Source organism: Lepisosteus platostomus, chromosome 3 (genome assembly GCF_059453375.1).
Source record: "Lepisosteus platostomus isolate fLepPlt1 chromosome 3, fLepPlt1.hap1, whole genome shotgun sequence".
Taxonomy (NCBI): domain Eukaryota; kingdom Metazoa; phylum Chordata; class Actinopteri; order Semionotiformes; family Lepisosteidae; genus Lepisosteus; species Lepisosteus platostomus.
Genome location: NC_142613.1, coordinates 50,118,412 through 50,135,090, shown reverse-complemented (window position 1 = coordinate 50,135,090; position 16,679 = coordinate 50,118,412). Strand labels below are relative to the sequence as shown.

General features: G+C 43.8%; 2 protein-coding genes across 8 annotated transcripts in view; both read right to left on the bottom strand.

Annotated features, from left to right (window-relative positions):
• Positions 1-355: 355 nt before the first annotated feature.
• Positions 356-7,032, bottom strand: grcc10 (gene rich cluster, C10 gene). Of its 3 annotated transcripts, none has more exons than XM_088625935.1 (4): positions 6,890-7,032; positions 6,070-6,166; positions 2,036-2,212; positions 356-727 (listed from the first exon to the last, which is right to left on the bottom strand). In XM_088625935.1, the coding sequence occupies exons 2-4, from the start codon at positions 6,119-6,121 to the stop codon at positions 588-590; spliced, it is 369 nt and encodes a 122-aa protein (XP_088482061.1). In that variant the 5' UTR covers positions 6,122-6,166; positions 6,890-7,032; the 3' UTR covers positions 356-587. The 3 variants fall into 3 exon arrangements, with proteins under 3 accessions (XP_088482061.1, XP_088482062.1, XP_088482063.1); XM_088625936.1 differs by having other exon boundaries at positions 6,070-6,224; positions 6,890-7,019; XM_088625937.1 differs by having other exon boundaries at positions 6,978-7,001.
• Positions 7,033-15,752: 8,720 nt separating this feature from the next.
• mtcl3 (MTCL family member 3) overlaps positions 15,753-16,679 on the bottom strand; it is a 28,538-nt gene continuing 27,611 nt past the window's right edge. For all 5 annotated transcript variants that reach the window (XM_088625930.1, XM_088625925.1, XM_088625926.1 and 2 more), the window contains one exon: positions 15,753-16,576. In XM_088625930.1, coding sequence (XP_088482056.1) covers positions 16,409-16,576 — 168 coding nt within the window. In that variant the 3' untranslated portion in view covers positions 15,753-16,408. The remainder of the gene's footprint in view (positions 16,577-16,679) is intronic.

Genomic DNA, 16,679 nt, shown 5'->3' with positions numbered 1-16,679 from the left:
TCAGTTTCAAAAACTTGGCAGTGGCTCATTCCACACTCAGTCTAAGCTTGATTTTAAATGCACTTCTACGCGATTTCCACTTGTCCTCTAGGTCTCATTTCACTGTCGATTCTGCCGAGATGTGCTGGGTTGAGTTCGCCAGGGATGTTGCAGATTTTGAATACCTGCAGCAGCACATCTCCTAATGCGCTTCTCTGTTCAGGACTCTTGACCAGCACATGGCTGCTGCTCCACAGCCACCAACCCACCACGTCATCTGCACCAGCCAGCAGAGAGCAGGCAAAAAAAGACATGTCATAGAGGATATTACTGCTGTATTCTACAAGGCTTGTAAACAGAAGGAACAATGTTCATCTTAGGAGCACAAAACATAATTTAATAAACTCAGACATTTTATATTGCACTGCCTGCATTACAAATGGTCACAAAAAGATTTTCATCAGTGTTTGATATAACTGTACCCGAACAATCTATATGACAATGAATACGCTGTATATATGGAATGTTGCAAAATCACACTCCACCCTAGTCTCACCGGAGTAAAAAAAATTTCACGCAGAGGAAATGACATACAGGAAGAGGCCCGTCTAAGAAGCTGTGATCCCGCCCCCCACAGGTGGAACAGACATGGGTGGCAGAAGGAGAGACTTGAGTTTGACGGACAGAGCAGCGATCTCCGGGTCCTGAGACTCGTACATCTTCACGAGGCGGGCAAATTTCAGGACACCTAAAAACACAACGTAGCAATAAACAACACAGCACCTCCGCATTAACTAAAACAAAAAAAGTTTCAAACCCAAACAGGCCATTCAGCCCAGACACTATAAGTGCATCTGCAGTTTTATCCTGTAAGGAGAAGTCAAGGAGTTGCAACGTAGTTCAGTGAAGATTTGAGATTAGTCGTTTAATTTGTTACAAAAATGGGCATTTCTGGAGAACACTGAAACAGACACACCACAAAGTATATCCCCCACAGTGTCCCCAATTACAACAGTGTTACAGCAGGTTTTACAATCAGAATCCAGCTATGGTCACCCTGTGTTACTATCATGAAAGGAGGTTAATAAATGACCATTACCAATCAGACTAGAATAAAAAAAAAACATTTCGACTTTTGGTACAGTGGCTGTTACTGATCATGTTATCCCTGCCTTTAGGTTCTTTTGAAGGTGTCAGATACAATAGCAGGTGTCTGTTTAAAATTCACTCAGGCCCACTCAGGAGTAATGACCCCTGGCCAGAGTCAGATTTTACATTCCCTCCTCTTAGTTTGAACGTTTTTTTTTATACGTTGATACAAATGGAACAATTAAATTTACATGGAATAATTATGGTTTTGGTTGATATACAGTATTTTGGCATTTCCATCACAAATGTATTCGACCGACAAAATGATGCTATTGTGGATGTCAATTGTGCTAGGTCCTATGATAAATATCTATAATCTTTACCTCTGTGAAGGGCCTCCATCATTCCTGCTTCTCTGTGTATTAGATCAGCCATCAGTCTCTTTATACAATTCCTCCACCTCTGCTTTGTTCAGGTACTGTGTAACCACAGACATACTGCCTCTGTCACTCTGGCACCTGCAACCCTGTCTGAGCAGGACTACAGTATCACAGTGTTCATGTAGGTAGTGAGTCAGTATTAACCCCTCTCTCTGTGCATGACTACAGTATCACAGTGCTCATGTAGGTAGTGAGTCAGTATTAACCCCTCTCTCTGTGCAGGACTACAGTATCACAGTGTTCATGTAGGTAGTGAGTCATTATTAACCCCTCTCTCTGAGCAGGACTACAGTATCACAGTGTTCATGTAGGTAGTGAGTCAGTATTAACCCCTCTCTCTGAGCAGGACTACAGTATCACAGTGCCCATGTAGGTAGTGAGTCAGTATTAACCCCTCTCTCTGAGCAGGACTACAGTATCACAGTGCTCATGTAGGTAGTGAGTCAGTATTAACCCCTCTCTCTGAGCAGGACTACAGTATCACAGTGCTCATGTAGGTATCTTGTCAGTATTAACTGCACTCTCACCCTCTCCTTCATTGTTGAAGCCATATGCTTTTATAACTTCCTGTTGTATCTGTGTGGCAACAGGCAGCACCAGCTGCAGCATCTTGCCCATATCATTGCAGGCGCTCTCTCGGGCTTCTTCCATCCGCGCTGCGTTCTCTGGCACTGAGAATGCCTGGATCACCTCGCTGAGCACCACTGCAACACAGGACAGCACTGTGAGACACAGCAGGCCCTCTATCCCACTGTTTCACACTGTCCAAACTGAAGCACAGGACAGCACCGTGAGACACACCAGGCCCTTTAAACCACTGTCTCACACTGTCCCAACTGCAACACAGGACAGCACTGTGAGACACACCAGGTCCTCTATCCCACTGTCTCACACTGTCCCAACTGCAACACAGGACAGCACTGTGAGACACACCAGGCCCTCTATCCCACTGTTTCACACTGTCCCAACTGCAACACAGGACAGCACTGTGAGACACACCAGGCCCTTTAAACCACTGTCTCACACTGTCCCAACTGCAACACAGGACAGCACTGTGAGACACACCAGGCCCTTTAAACCACTGTCTCACACTGTCCCAACTGCAACACAGGACAGCACTGTGAGACACACCAGGTCCTCTATCCCACTGTCTCACACTGTCCCAACTGCAACACAGGACAGCACTGTGAGACACACCAGGCCCTCTATCCCACTGTCTCACACTGTCCCAACTGAAGCACAGGACAGCACTGTGAGACACACCAGGCCCTCTATCCCACTGTCTCACACTGTCCCAACTGAAGCACAGGACAGCACTGTGAGACACACCAGGTCCTCTATCCCACTGTTTCACACTGTCCCAACTGCAACACAGGACAGCACTGTGAGACACACCAGGTCCTCTATCCCACTGTTTCACACTGTCCCAACTGAAGCACAGGACAGCACTGTGAGACACACCAGGTCCTCTATCCCACTGTCTCACACTGTCCCAACTGAAGCACAGGACAGCACTGTGAGACACACCAGGCCCTCTATCCCACTGTCTCACACTGTCCCAACTGCAACACAGGACAGCACTGTGAGACACACCAGGCCCTGTACAACACTGTTTCACACTGTCCCAACTGCAACACAGGACAGCACTGTGAGACACACCAGGCCCTGTACAACACTGTTTCACACTGTCCCAACTGCAACACAGGACAGCACTGTGAGACACACCAGGTCCTCTATCCCACTGTCTCACACTGTCCCAACTGCAACACAGGACAGCACTGTGAGACACACCAGGCCCTGTACAACACTGTTTCACACTGTCCCAACTGCAACACAGGACAGCACTGTGAGACACACCAGGTCCTCTATCCCACTGTCTCACACTGTCCCAACTGAAGCACAGGACAGCACTGTGAGACACACCAGGTCCTCTATCCCACTGTCTCACACTGTCCCAACTGCAACACAGGACAGCACTGTGAGACACACCAGGCCCTGTACAACACTGTTTCACACTGTCCCAACTGCAACACAGGACAGCACTGTGAGACACACCAGGCCCTGTACAACACTGTTTCACACTGTCCCAACTGCAACACAGGACAGCACTGTGAGACACACCAGGTCCTCTATCCCACTGTCTCACACTGTCCCAACTGCAACACAGGACAGCACTGTGAGACACACCAGGCCCTCTATCCCACTGTCTCACACTGTCCCAACTGCAACACAGGACAGCACTGTGAGACACACCAGGTCCTCTATCCCACTGTCTCACACTGTCCCAACTGCAACACAGGACAGCACTGTGAGACACACCAGGCCCTGTACAACACTGTTTCACACTGTCCCAACTGCAACACAGGACAGCACTGTGAGACACACCAGGCCCTGTACAACACTGTTTCACACTGTCCCAACTGCAACACAGGACAGCACTGTGAGACACACCAGGTCCTCTATCCCACTGTCTCACACTGTCCCAACTGAAGCACAGGACAGCACTGTGAGACACACCAGGCCCTCTATCCCACTGTTTCACACTGTCCCAACTGAAGCACAGGACAGCACTGTGAGACACACCAGGTCCTCTATCCCACTGTCTCACACTGTCCCAACTGCAACACAGGACAGCACTGTGAGACACACCAGGTCCTCTCTCCCACTGTCTCACACTGTCCCAACTGCAACACAGGACAGCACTGTGAGACACACCAGGCCCTCTATCCCACTGTTTCACACTGTCCCAACTGAAGCACAGGACAGCACTGTGAGACACACCAGGTCCTCTATCCCACTGTTTCACACTGTCCCAACTGCAACACAGGACAGCACTGTGAGACACACCAGGCCCTCTATCCCACTGTTTCACACTGTCCCAACTGCAACACAGGACAGCACTGTGAGACACACCAGGTCCTCTATCCCACTGTTTCACACTGTCCCAACTGCAACACAGGACAGCACTGTGAGACACACCAGGTCCTCTATCCCACTGTTTCACACTGTCCCAACTGCAACACAGGACAGCACTGTGAGACACACCAGGTCCTCTATCCCACTGTTTCACACTGTCCCAACTGAAGCACAGGACAGCACTGTGAGACACACCAGGCCCTGTACAACACTGTTTCACACTGTCCCAACTGCAACACAGGACAGCACTGTGAGACACACCAGGCCCTGTACAACACTGTTTCACACTGTCCCAACTGCAACACAGGACAGCACTTTGAGACACACCAGGTCCTCTATCCCACTGTTTCACACTGTCCCAACTGCAACACAGGACAGCACTGTGAGACACACCAGGTCCTCTATCCCACTGTTTCACACTGTCCCAACTGAAGCACAGGACAGCACTGTGAGACACACCAGGTCCTCTATCCCACTGTCTCACACTGTCCCAACTGCAACACAGGACAGCACTGTGAGACACACCAGGCCCTCTATCCCACTGTCTCACACTGTCCCAACTGCAACACAGGACAGCACTGTGAGACACACCAGGCCCTGTACAACACTGTTTCACACTGTCCCAACTGCAACACAGGACAGCACTGTGAGACACACCAGGCCCTGTACAACACTGTTTCACACTGTCCCAACTGCAACACAGGACAGCACTGTGAGACACACCAGGCCCTGTACAACACTGTCTCACACTGTCCCAACTGCAACACAGGACAGCACTGTGAGACACACCAGGCCCTCTATCCCACTGTTTCACACTGTCCCAACTGAAGCACAGGACAGCACTGTGAGACACACCAGGCCCTCTATCCCACTGTTTCACACTGTCCCAACTGAAGCACAGGACAGCACTGTGAGACACACCAGGTCCTCTATCCCACTGTCTCACACTGTCCCAACTGCAACACAGGACAGCACTGTGAGACACACCAGGCCCTGTACAACACTGTTTCACACTGTCCCAACTGAAGCACAGGACAGCACTGTGAGACACACCAGGTCCTCTATCCCACTGTCTCACACTGTCCCAACTGCAACACAGGACAGCACTGTGAGACACACCAGGCCCTGTACAACACTGTTTCACACTGTCCCAACTGAAGCACAGGACAGCACTGTGAGACACACCAGGTCCTCTATCCCACTGTTTCACACTGTCCCAACTGCAACACAGGCAGCACTGTTTCACACTGTCCCAGCTGAAGCACAGAACAGAATACACTGCATTGTTACAGACTGTTACAGTGACTGAACAGGGCAACAGTCCAACATTCTTCAGATGCTGCAGATCTGAGCTTTTCTTCCTGATTTAAAGCTGTTTCAAATCACTGTCAATAATGTATTTTTGTGAGAACTGGAATAGAGGAGGGTTCTGCCCTCTGATCCAGACAAAGAACATCACTGCTTGCCGCACATGTGATATAAAATATAGCAGGATGTTCGATACTGCAGTTCTACTGCCAGCCAGTGCTGAGGGCCTTGTGTTTTATTAGGGGGCTGTCGACAGATATACTGTATGCCCTCTGAAACAGTAAACAACTGAAGCGGGTTTGGGAGTAGGACTGTCCTGGAGCTTCAGGTTTCTCACCTCTGGCTTGTTCCACTGTGAGGACAGGCTGTTGCGGCTGAGCAGAGGCCATCCTGAGACCTGCCAACACCTGGAGCAGGACACCCTGGTTACAGTGCTGAGGAGACAGGCCAGGGCATTAAGATGCTGTAACAGGATACCCCAGTACAGTAACACTTCATCAGACGGAGATAGAGTGTAAGCAGGGAAAAGCAAGGTCAGGTCAGGTGATGCCCTTCCCTCTGGACCCCAATTTCCAAACCCATGACCCAGCATGGGATGGGACTGTCCTGTAGACGAGATATTCTGACCAGGACCCGAAGTGTTAGTGGGCATTAACGATAACATGGGACTATTCTTAGCAGCCGGGATGTCCTGGCTAAATTCTGCTCTTGGTTTAAACACTCTGTCCTCTCTGATGTTCCTCCTTAATTCACCCGGAGCAGCAGTTTCTCTCTCTTCCCCTGGATCAGCAGTGCAGTGGGGTTGCTGGGCTTTAGTAAAGGCTGGAGTGGATCCTCTGCAATATGTACAGAGCTTTGCAATCGTTCGGGAAAAGTGCTAGATAGCTTAAAGAAAATCTTATAATAATACCAAGGATGATGACACAATGCCTGACTTACAGTGCTACACTGCATTGTAGAGAAAGACAGAGCTGGACAGCATTTATACTATAAGTTATAGTACAGTATCACCCGAGCCTTCCATTCCTGTCTGCAGCAGACTGTAACCGAGGCTGGGTTTAAAAACACAATCACACAAAACTACACAAAGAGCGGCGTTGTGTTTGATCTGGTAAATGATATGCATTTCCAATCAAACTCTCGGCTTGCCTACTCACGTGAGTCCCCGGAAAAGCTTTAAAACGAAGAAAATTGTTTCACAAACGCAAATTTAAAAAATGAACCCCATCTCAGCGACTAACTCACTCAAACAAACACTGCAGCCGAGACACTCCGCCCCGCAACTGCAGACAAGTGAGACTGCTCTTTCCCAAACTCTGTGCTGCTGTATGTTTGCTGCCCCCTACTGACCGCGGAACGAACTGAGGTCTGCAGGAGACAGGAGGAGACATCACTGCAAAGAGCCATGAGAGAACCGGAGCAGAAAATCCACAATAATGTGAAAATGGGCTACAAGTGCAAGAGCTGCACTTGGATTAACTCTGTGTATGGTGTGGATACCAGGCAGTACAGAAACAGCATTCATTGGTGATGAGAGGTGTCTATATACAGGGAAGGGCTAACAGAGTCACATCAGGAGAGTGAGAGGAGAGTAGACTACATGAGCTGCAGAAATTTGTGTGAGCTGGATCTGTGGCAGAGAGGGAGTTACAATAATCTAGACTGGCAGAGCAGGAGAGGGGAGGGGAGGATTCGAGGAAATACAATACAGTTCGCCCTGGGCGTTCATGAGGGTTCTGTACCGAGAACCATCACAGCCAAATTCACATATAACCACGTCCAATCCTATTGCTTTGCAGAAGAAGATCAAGAAGAACTTTTATTTATAAAGCACCTTTCCGCACCCAAGGACACTGTACACAGTGATAAAGAAGAAAAGAAAAAAAATACAATACAATGTAAATATAAATAAACAAGAACATATGTGAACTGTAAGGAAATCAGACATTGGCCTTAGTAAAAAGGTGAGATTTAAGTTTAGACTTGAAAGAATTTGTCTCTTGAGAGTCAGAGGAAGGGCATTCCATAACAATGGAGCAGCAACAGGAAAAGCAGCCATACTCACCAAGACACCAGCAGCCCTACATTTACACTAATCCGAAGAACAGGGAGCTAAGAACCAGCCTCATCTGAACAGAGCCTACAGGAAGGGGTTCGGAGATGTACGGTATGACGGAGCCAGATTATTATTACACAGATTTGGTCATTTGATGAATAGATTAAAACATCGAGATCAAACAGGATTTGTCAGGTACAGTATCTTCTGGCTACGGATGACGTTCGCCGTCTCCTTCAAGTCACCTATGCCTCCAACACTGACAGTTCAGCTGCTGCTGTTCTGTCACTGGTTGCTGAGAAAGTCTTGAATGTGATCATCTCTGGACAGCTCTTGACCACGTGGGGCTAGGCACGGTCCCCCTCAAAATGATTGAAACATGATTCGCAATCCCCCCAGCTATGGTCATGATGAATGCTATCTGTTCTCCTCAGCTCCCCACCTCCTGCTCTCACTATTACCATTCGCTATGTCATTAGAACCCCTAGCACAGTCATCAGCACAGTCCATCTCCCTACCGCAATTACTCCTATTGAAATGAAATCTACCCAGCATCATATCTACATGTGTGTAGGTAATACATGCTCACTCGTGACGAAACCCACTCAGTCACTCTCTGTTTTCCTTGATATTTCTAATGATTCTAGATTATTGTCTGGGTATAAAATCTACTGGAGTAAGACTGCACTACTTCCCCGAAATATTGCATTAGAGGACACAGGTCTATTGTACCTGCAAAGAGCCCAGACGTTAGGAATTTATTAATACAAATGTGTGTACAGTAAATATATACAGCTTGCATACTACTGTTTCAACAGGGTTTGAACTTTAAGATGGATTTAGATAGATGGCTGCAACTAACTCAATTCAAGCCCATGTCTCTACTATTGAAATGAAGATACTCACTTGTGGTCATTTCTATAGCTCGATGCCTCCCCTCCTCCTCAGTGGCTACTGAATTATAAACCATATATGATATCACATATGCACAAACAGCAAGTTGCGAATTGTTGACTGTTGTTTTTTTTTATACCCAAACTGTATCAATCAGACTGAACACTAAACACTATGTTTGTGAGGAGGGCAAGATGGCCACACATTAAGTGTCTGACGCTACACTGTGAGCCATGCAAATTATGTTTTGATGGTGTTAATTTTAATTACAGGATGTATAGCAGAAAGACCAAAGTGGTTCTCACACATACAGTACACACATACACATCACAATTTAAATTTAAAAGCTCAAATGCTGTACATGAGAGGTTAAGCTTTATTGGCTCCTCCTGGCGGTTTTACAAGGTGATGCCAGATACTTTCCGGCATGACGTCAAATGACGCGATTAACCCCGTGATACTGCGTGATACTGCGACACGCCCACCGGGGTATACCGCGAAATACCCCACCCATTTTGAACGGCTGCATCTGTACATCACACAAACATACGTTTTTCAGAATGCTGGTCTCTTATCTGAACACCCTTTTGCCTTTGTGCAATGGTCAGACAAGGGAATTTATATTGTATCTGACATTTCTAGGGATAATATGCACTCTCCAGGACTTCCAATTACATAGTAAACAGTATTTTTTTTAAATGTTTCCATTCTTCAATGTGTGCCCATGGATCTTCCCACGACACAGAGTGTCCAGCCCACTCCTTGTGTAAGATACGAGATGCAAGGGGCCACACTGTGGAAACAGTGCCTTGCTTTACTCTTGTTACTGAGATCCTAACGTACTGTACATCTCTCAGAATCAGTGACAGCGGGAGAAGAGATTGCTCTAACATTTTGTGCTTTCTTCTAATCTTTGGCTCAACAAAAAGCATCTTGAATGTACACATTTTTTGAATAGGCATTCTCTTCACATCCAGAGCTTAATATTTGTGCTTCACTTTAAATCACACTCCCCCCTTGATATTTATTGGTTACCATAATTACCAATTTACTATCAGGTGGGTGTTTGTGAGGAAATTATTCCTGGTATGTGAAAAAGTTTAGAGAACAGAGGTACTGTACATTGCTGTTCTGTAATGGCATTTTTCCTGGTGAGTGAGTTCATAACGTTCAGCGACAAAAATAAAAAATATATATATTCAGATTAGGCCTGGATACAAATCTAGAAGCGAGTGTCAAGTAACGGAGAAAGGATTTAGTGACAGAGTGAAGACAGTCTGCACTTTACGTTATCACACAGACTGGCGAGGGCTAACGTTTGTGTCATGAGGCACGTGATAGTGCATAACTCGTCTATTTACACGTAGGGACCCATCGTGTTCCTTTCATTGACAGTGGAAGTGCAAAATAACCTCCTCCTCCAGAAATAGCAGACTTACACTTGGCTGTCATACTGAACAGTATGTGTTGGAAAATATATGGATACAGAGGTCAAACATTTCTGAGGTCATACAGTCACTGTGTGCCGCGAGGGGGATGACTTCAAAAAATCGCTTTTAAAACCATTAAAATAAAAATGTGTGTAACAAATGTTGAAAATGGTTGCTTTTCACTTCAGTGTGAAACTATATCCTGCTTCCATTTTTTGCTTTATACAGTATGCCTGCTATTTTGTTCAACATAAGCTTATTACCTTGTAATTGTTCTTTAATATACAGTACATATACTTACAAAACTGTATTGGAACATGCCATTTGAATGAAGTACAGAAATCCCTTCTTTTACGCAAATTGACCTTATGTAGTTTTGAGTACCCGTGCTGAATTTTGTGTGTGGCATTTTACCTTGCGAGACCTGCTGGTGTGAGAGTTCATTAGAGAAGAGATCTTTTTCTCTCTGTCAGTGAGTACACCTGCTCACAATTCCTATTAATATAAATATGGCTCTTAAACTTGCAAGAATGGGTGAAGAAGTTTCATTACTAATACAAACCATGACAGTAGAGTCCCATGCTCCCTATAGGAAAACTCCTTGGACGTATAGTAGAAGTATATGTTACTATACAGATTTTGGATATTATTTAAATGTTTTTGGAATCATTTTGTGCAGTTGATAGTTTATTGCTGGTTGATCCATAATCACTAATTCACCTTATCAGAGGATAGCAGGAAAACAAAAAGAAAACAACATGCCCTATTTATGTCTTTTTTGCCAGACGAAGTGTCACGATCATCATCCCTCCTCTTAAGGGCGCTCCGGCCCTTTTGTATTTTAGTTGATTTCATGCACCTGCCCCCTGTTTAGTCTGCCATTATTTAAGCCAGACCCTCTCACTATTCCTGGCTCAGCACTGGGAGATGGACGCCCGGAAGCCCGCCTACCAGTGGGTCCAGGAGAGACCCACGGCATCGGCTTCATCACGGCGTCCTGACCTGCTGAGTCCGGGGCTCGGAGTGCCTGGCCTCATTACCCTGGTTTTAGTCCCTGTTCCTGTTCCGGATCCCATTCCGGATTTTTAACCTTGTTAGTCTCGTTTTGGATGGGTCCCCCCGTTCCTGGACTTTGGGCTGCGCCCCGGATTTGCCCCCCGAGCACCAGATCACCGCCGTCCAGCCCCCCTGTCTGTCAACCCGTCCTGATCCTGTATGTCTTTTCCCTGTTGTCCTTACGTCCGGATTACACCATCCGCAAAGGGTCCTGAACGGCACTAAGTTACTGTTGCAGCCAGTAACCTTGCAAATACCACACACCTACATTCAGCTGGAATACCATTTTCAGAGTCAAGGCAGAAGATAAAGTCTTCAAAAGAAAAACCTCCACCTCTTGTGGTTTGGAGGACTGAAGGTCTCCCCATTCATGTAAAAATACACCAGTGTCTAACCTTTTAATCGCCTACAATGTGTTTGATTAATTATTTTAGCAAATTGCAAATGCAACAAAACCACTGTTTTAGAAATATGTTTATAAAGCAACAGCAGATCATTAAGAGTTGGTAGTAACAAGAGGAGAGGAGCATTGCAATCAAAAGGCAGACTCCTACAGTAAGTCTCCAGGATCATTTTCTCTTACAGAATCTTCTGCATGAATGATACCCATGTGATGTTGAAATTGTATAGGATGGACATACACAATACACACATGCAAAAACACAAGTTTTAGAGCATTGCTGGCAAACAGTGAGTGTGCAGTAAGGAAAATGACCCAATCTGCACACATTACATTAATTGATATGCACACAAAGCAATTGTATGCAGCACAGGCTTCTAAATTGTGCGATGAAACTGTGTGTAATTGTTGATTGTTACCAGCTAGTTCAATGTTCTGTCTGTTGGCTGGTGTTTTGTGTTCATAATAGTACAGAGTCTCTGCTATTCAGAGCCTTTATATTGTCTTGTCTGGTGTTATTTGGCCTGCTTGTTAGGTTCATTTTTTACACTGTAAATAAAGACAGACTGGTGCCAAGTATTGTATTACAAAGAGTATTAGCAGTTAGTTAACCCATGTGAAGAAATGTGGGGAAGAAATGAGGCATCCAATGATCTGTGAATAATAGGATTAACAAGAGGGAACACGATGGAAATCTCTCAAATAGAAGCAGAACAACATCTACAGCATGATGATGGAAAACATGAACACGTCTCTACTTTAAAAGGTTGAAGAGCTGGATGAGACCAGTGCACAGTCTGTCCAGACACCTGTGGGAGATATTGAAATTATTAATGGAATTGTTATTTCTTTAATGTCCTGTGTTGTCAGGGATGGGTTTCTGGTTATGACAACTTTTCATAGTCAGAAAATATATTCACAGATAAAATTGATATGTAAAGAATCCTCCGACTTTAGATGTTAATTTATTTAAGTATGACATTCAGATAAATGCTTTCCTTTAAATGAACTTATTTGTTTATGGAATTATTTTTCTAAAAACATTTGTATCCAATTTATTTTTCAGTTTATTTTAATATACTGCAGTATGTACATTACCAAACTCTGGGTAGAAGCAGTCTGTGAGCTTGTCATAGACACTAAAAAAACAAAAAAACATGCAGCAATGGATAAGGAAGAGACTAATTTTATTTATCTCACCACCAGGATAGGATTTCTGGCACCAAAACTAAGTCTCAGTTGCTATTCCAGTCTTGGGTGCAAGATTTCGCTTGGGATAGGGTTCCTCAGTATCATTGCAAGCTGTATAAATGGCTGATAAGTGAATCACTTTCAGAGTCTATTCAACAGAATATCATCTGCAAACATTTCTATTACGACCAGTCTGCTGGCAGACTAAATACAGACAGATGATCCTTAGTGTTTACGAGGACAGTGGAGAACGTTATTAGCTCACTCCAAGGACTAGGTGTCTTATTACTGTAGTAATCCTAAGTGGTCATTAGGTCATAAAACCTTCTGATATAATGGAGTGTGAATGAGTTTCAGATGTGTTAACCATGCAAAGAGATCAAAGAAAGATTTCAATCACAGATGAATGTCAGTTATATCAGAAACACTTTCTGTATAAAATCGTTTTTCTTTTATCACTGTGGGTCTGCTAGACCTCCTACTGTACAGTATGTGCTGGGGGTTGGGTCCAGGAGTGGAGCACTGAAGTCTAAAGTCTACTTATACACAACACAAGCACTTTATATCCTCAGAATATGTACCATCAGAATCTGATGAAAACACTACGGATACAGATAATAATGATTTCGACAGACAATCAAAAAGTGCGATCGCTTCTCCAGTGTTTCAAGTTTCAAGTCAATATACTGTAGTCCATACTCACCAAACAGAAAATGAAGCCTCGGTCAACTAGCTTGTGAAGAATGAGTACTAGTTAGAAAAAAAAAGCTATTTGCATAAAATCAGTACAATGATTCAGGATATTGTAATACAGATTAAACACATTTTCCATCAGGCCACAGTGTTCTTCCCATATACAGTGAGATATAGTATGTGATTGTACAATTAATACATTAGGCAAGTATACATTCTTTGTTATACTGTAGTTCAGGTGGGTAGCTGTGTCAGCATGCGTAGGCTGCAAAGGAACAATTAATAGGTTTATTTCTGTTTATTTCTGACCTCACACGTGAAGAAGGCTCCACGGGGGAAACGTGTTTTCTTTCTTCTCTTTTCAGCATGGAATAAACCTATTACTTGATTCTTTGAAAAATGCTACAGTATGTAGGCAGATGCAGCTTTTAAAACTTACTGAATGTTCTGAAAATATTTTTCCAAATTCATCAAACATATCATAATAACTCAGTGGTTGTATACATTAATAAACATTACGCTAGGTACACATTTGGAATTCTATCAGTCTGATGTTATTTGGCCTGTTAGGTTAATTTTTGAATTGACATGCACTGTAATTAAAGACAGACTTTCCTCTTACAGGAATAATGTATACAATAACTGAAATGAGTAATCCAAGTCAAACCAGTCCAAAATGCTGGTATCTGTTATGAAGTAAGCTGTTTTATAAAGTCAAAGTGTCCTCTGCAGCTTCTGGAACACTATTCCAATGAGATGAGATACAGCATTTCAACGAGAGACATTGCAACAGATACATTAGACTGTGACGACAAACGGAATTCAGTTTGCACAGTGAAGTAAGGTTTTGCTTCATAAATGTACTGTAAGTATTAGATATGAGACATCTCTTCAATGGTCTGATGCATTGGCACAATATGAAACATAAGAAAAGTAAATAGCATACCGGCAGTGTCAAAATAATGCCGAAGGACCTGAAAGTTAATTTTGCATTCTTGTTCAATTTAACTGATAATGTGTGGTCCAATTTATGTTGCCTTGTCAGATTAAAATAATAAAAAATATCTGATTTATTATATATTTCAGATATCAAGTGTATGTATACAGTATACCACAAATGTCAAATGAAAGTTAAGAAAAAAAAACAGGACTTTTATCTGTACTTTCTATTTTCCAAATAAACTTCCACATTTGTGTCCATATGACAAGTATCCAGTCTCATATAGAAAGTCCCCCTCTACGTGTAAAATCCAAATAGGTTTTTGACCTTTTATTCCCTGTCATTTATTGGAACACAAATGACTCATTGCTAGACTGGAAGTTTTTTTCTAACAATGGCCAATTATCATTTAATTACAGATGCAGCCGTTCAGAATGCTCAAGGTGTATTGTGCAGCACTGAAAGACACATGGAGTGGTACATTGAAAGTTAACGACCAACAATTTTGTTTTACAAATAATCTGGTGCAGGGCTGCACTACTTTGTAAGACCACCAGGTGGCACAGTGAACCCTTAATGAACTGCTGTGTCTAAACATACAGATAATAATAATAATTGCTTACATTTCTATAGCGCTTTTCTGGACACTCCACTCAAAGCGCTTTACAGGTAATGGGGACTCCCCTCCACCACCACCAATGTGCAGCCCCACCTGGATGATGTGACGGCAGCCATAGTGCACCAGTACTCTCACCACACACCAGCTCTCAGTGGGGAGGAGAGCAGTGATGAAGCCAGTTCAGAGATGGGGATTATTAGGAGGGCATGATTGGTAAAGGCCAATGAGAAATTTGGCAAGGATGCTGGGGTTACACCCCTACTCCTTTTGAGAAACGCTCTGGGATTTTTAATGACCAGAGTCAGGACCTCGGTTTTACATCTCATCCGAAGGACGGCGCTAAGTAAGATAACTTTATTTAAATAAAAATGACTCTGAATGTGTATGTGAATTTGCTTTCCTGCACTTGTCGTACCGTACAGTAACACTAACAGAATTTTGGGTTTTCTTTTTAATTAAATACAGGATACAGAATTATTAGTAACTGTGTATGAAAAGTAATATTTTTTTTAGATTCTGATTGTGAAATATACATAGCAGCTTTAAAAACATATCATATTTCAAAGCGAATAACCACACAATAAACGTGTTTTTGCATTTTGACGCGAGTGGCTGAGTGGCTGTATCAGTACAAAGCTGTTGTACAATATGCAGGGGAGCTAACATTTAAAAACAGACATCTATTGCCTGTTCTTATTCCCTACTCTGGGAAACAGTATATATATACACATCAAAACAGTATTGCTTAAAAGATGTTGTTTTTATTTTTCTAAAATATCCAGCAGTACACACTTTAATAAATGCATTGAAATATTTATTATCAGAAAAAGACAATAAAACACGTCACTCTCATTACATGTTTCACTGTCAGTTACTATAACACTTAAAATTGGTATTATATATCATAATCATGTTGAACGACAATATAGTAAACAGATGGTTAACTGCTAGTGAAAAGTACAATATCAGTCTATTGTCTGTTAATAATAACCTACATAATGTCTGATATACTCATAAACACAGACATGCAACAAACACATTAGCATGCATGTAACAATGACATGGCTGCCGCTGGCAGAACGATGTAGAATATACACAAGATTATAATTAAATAAATTGTAAGGAAAAAAAAACAACTGGTAGAATGTTGTGATTCAAATCAGTACAGAAGTACAGTAGGCCACTGAAAATGCTGGAGACTCGGAAGTAAGCATCATCTGTCCATTTCTAAATAATGCATTCTAAAAACATATTGCGTACGTCGATGTACACAATTAAAGCACTTAATAGCTCAGTACAAATAACAGTTAAGTATTTACAGAAGATAAAAGGCATTGTCAAAGAGCGATAAGGTATACTAGCGGTGGTGGCGGGGGTCGGGCTGCGTCCGTCGGGGCTCAGACGATGACCGTCGCTGGGTGGCGGGAGAAGGAGAAATGGCGTCTCTGCGCGGAAGAGGCAGAAGGCGACCGTGCGGCCCAGCGGGCTGGAAGACGCCTGTTTGCCGGCCGGGCGGGTCGAGCGAAATTCTTCTTGGTTGAAAAGGAGGGAGGTTCATCATTGCCCTTAAGAGACGGCAGAAGAAGACTGCATGAGTTCTCAACAACAAAAGCACCACACCTGTTTCTGTCACGCAATAGGTGCGGAGCCCACCTTTACAACAAGGCA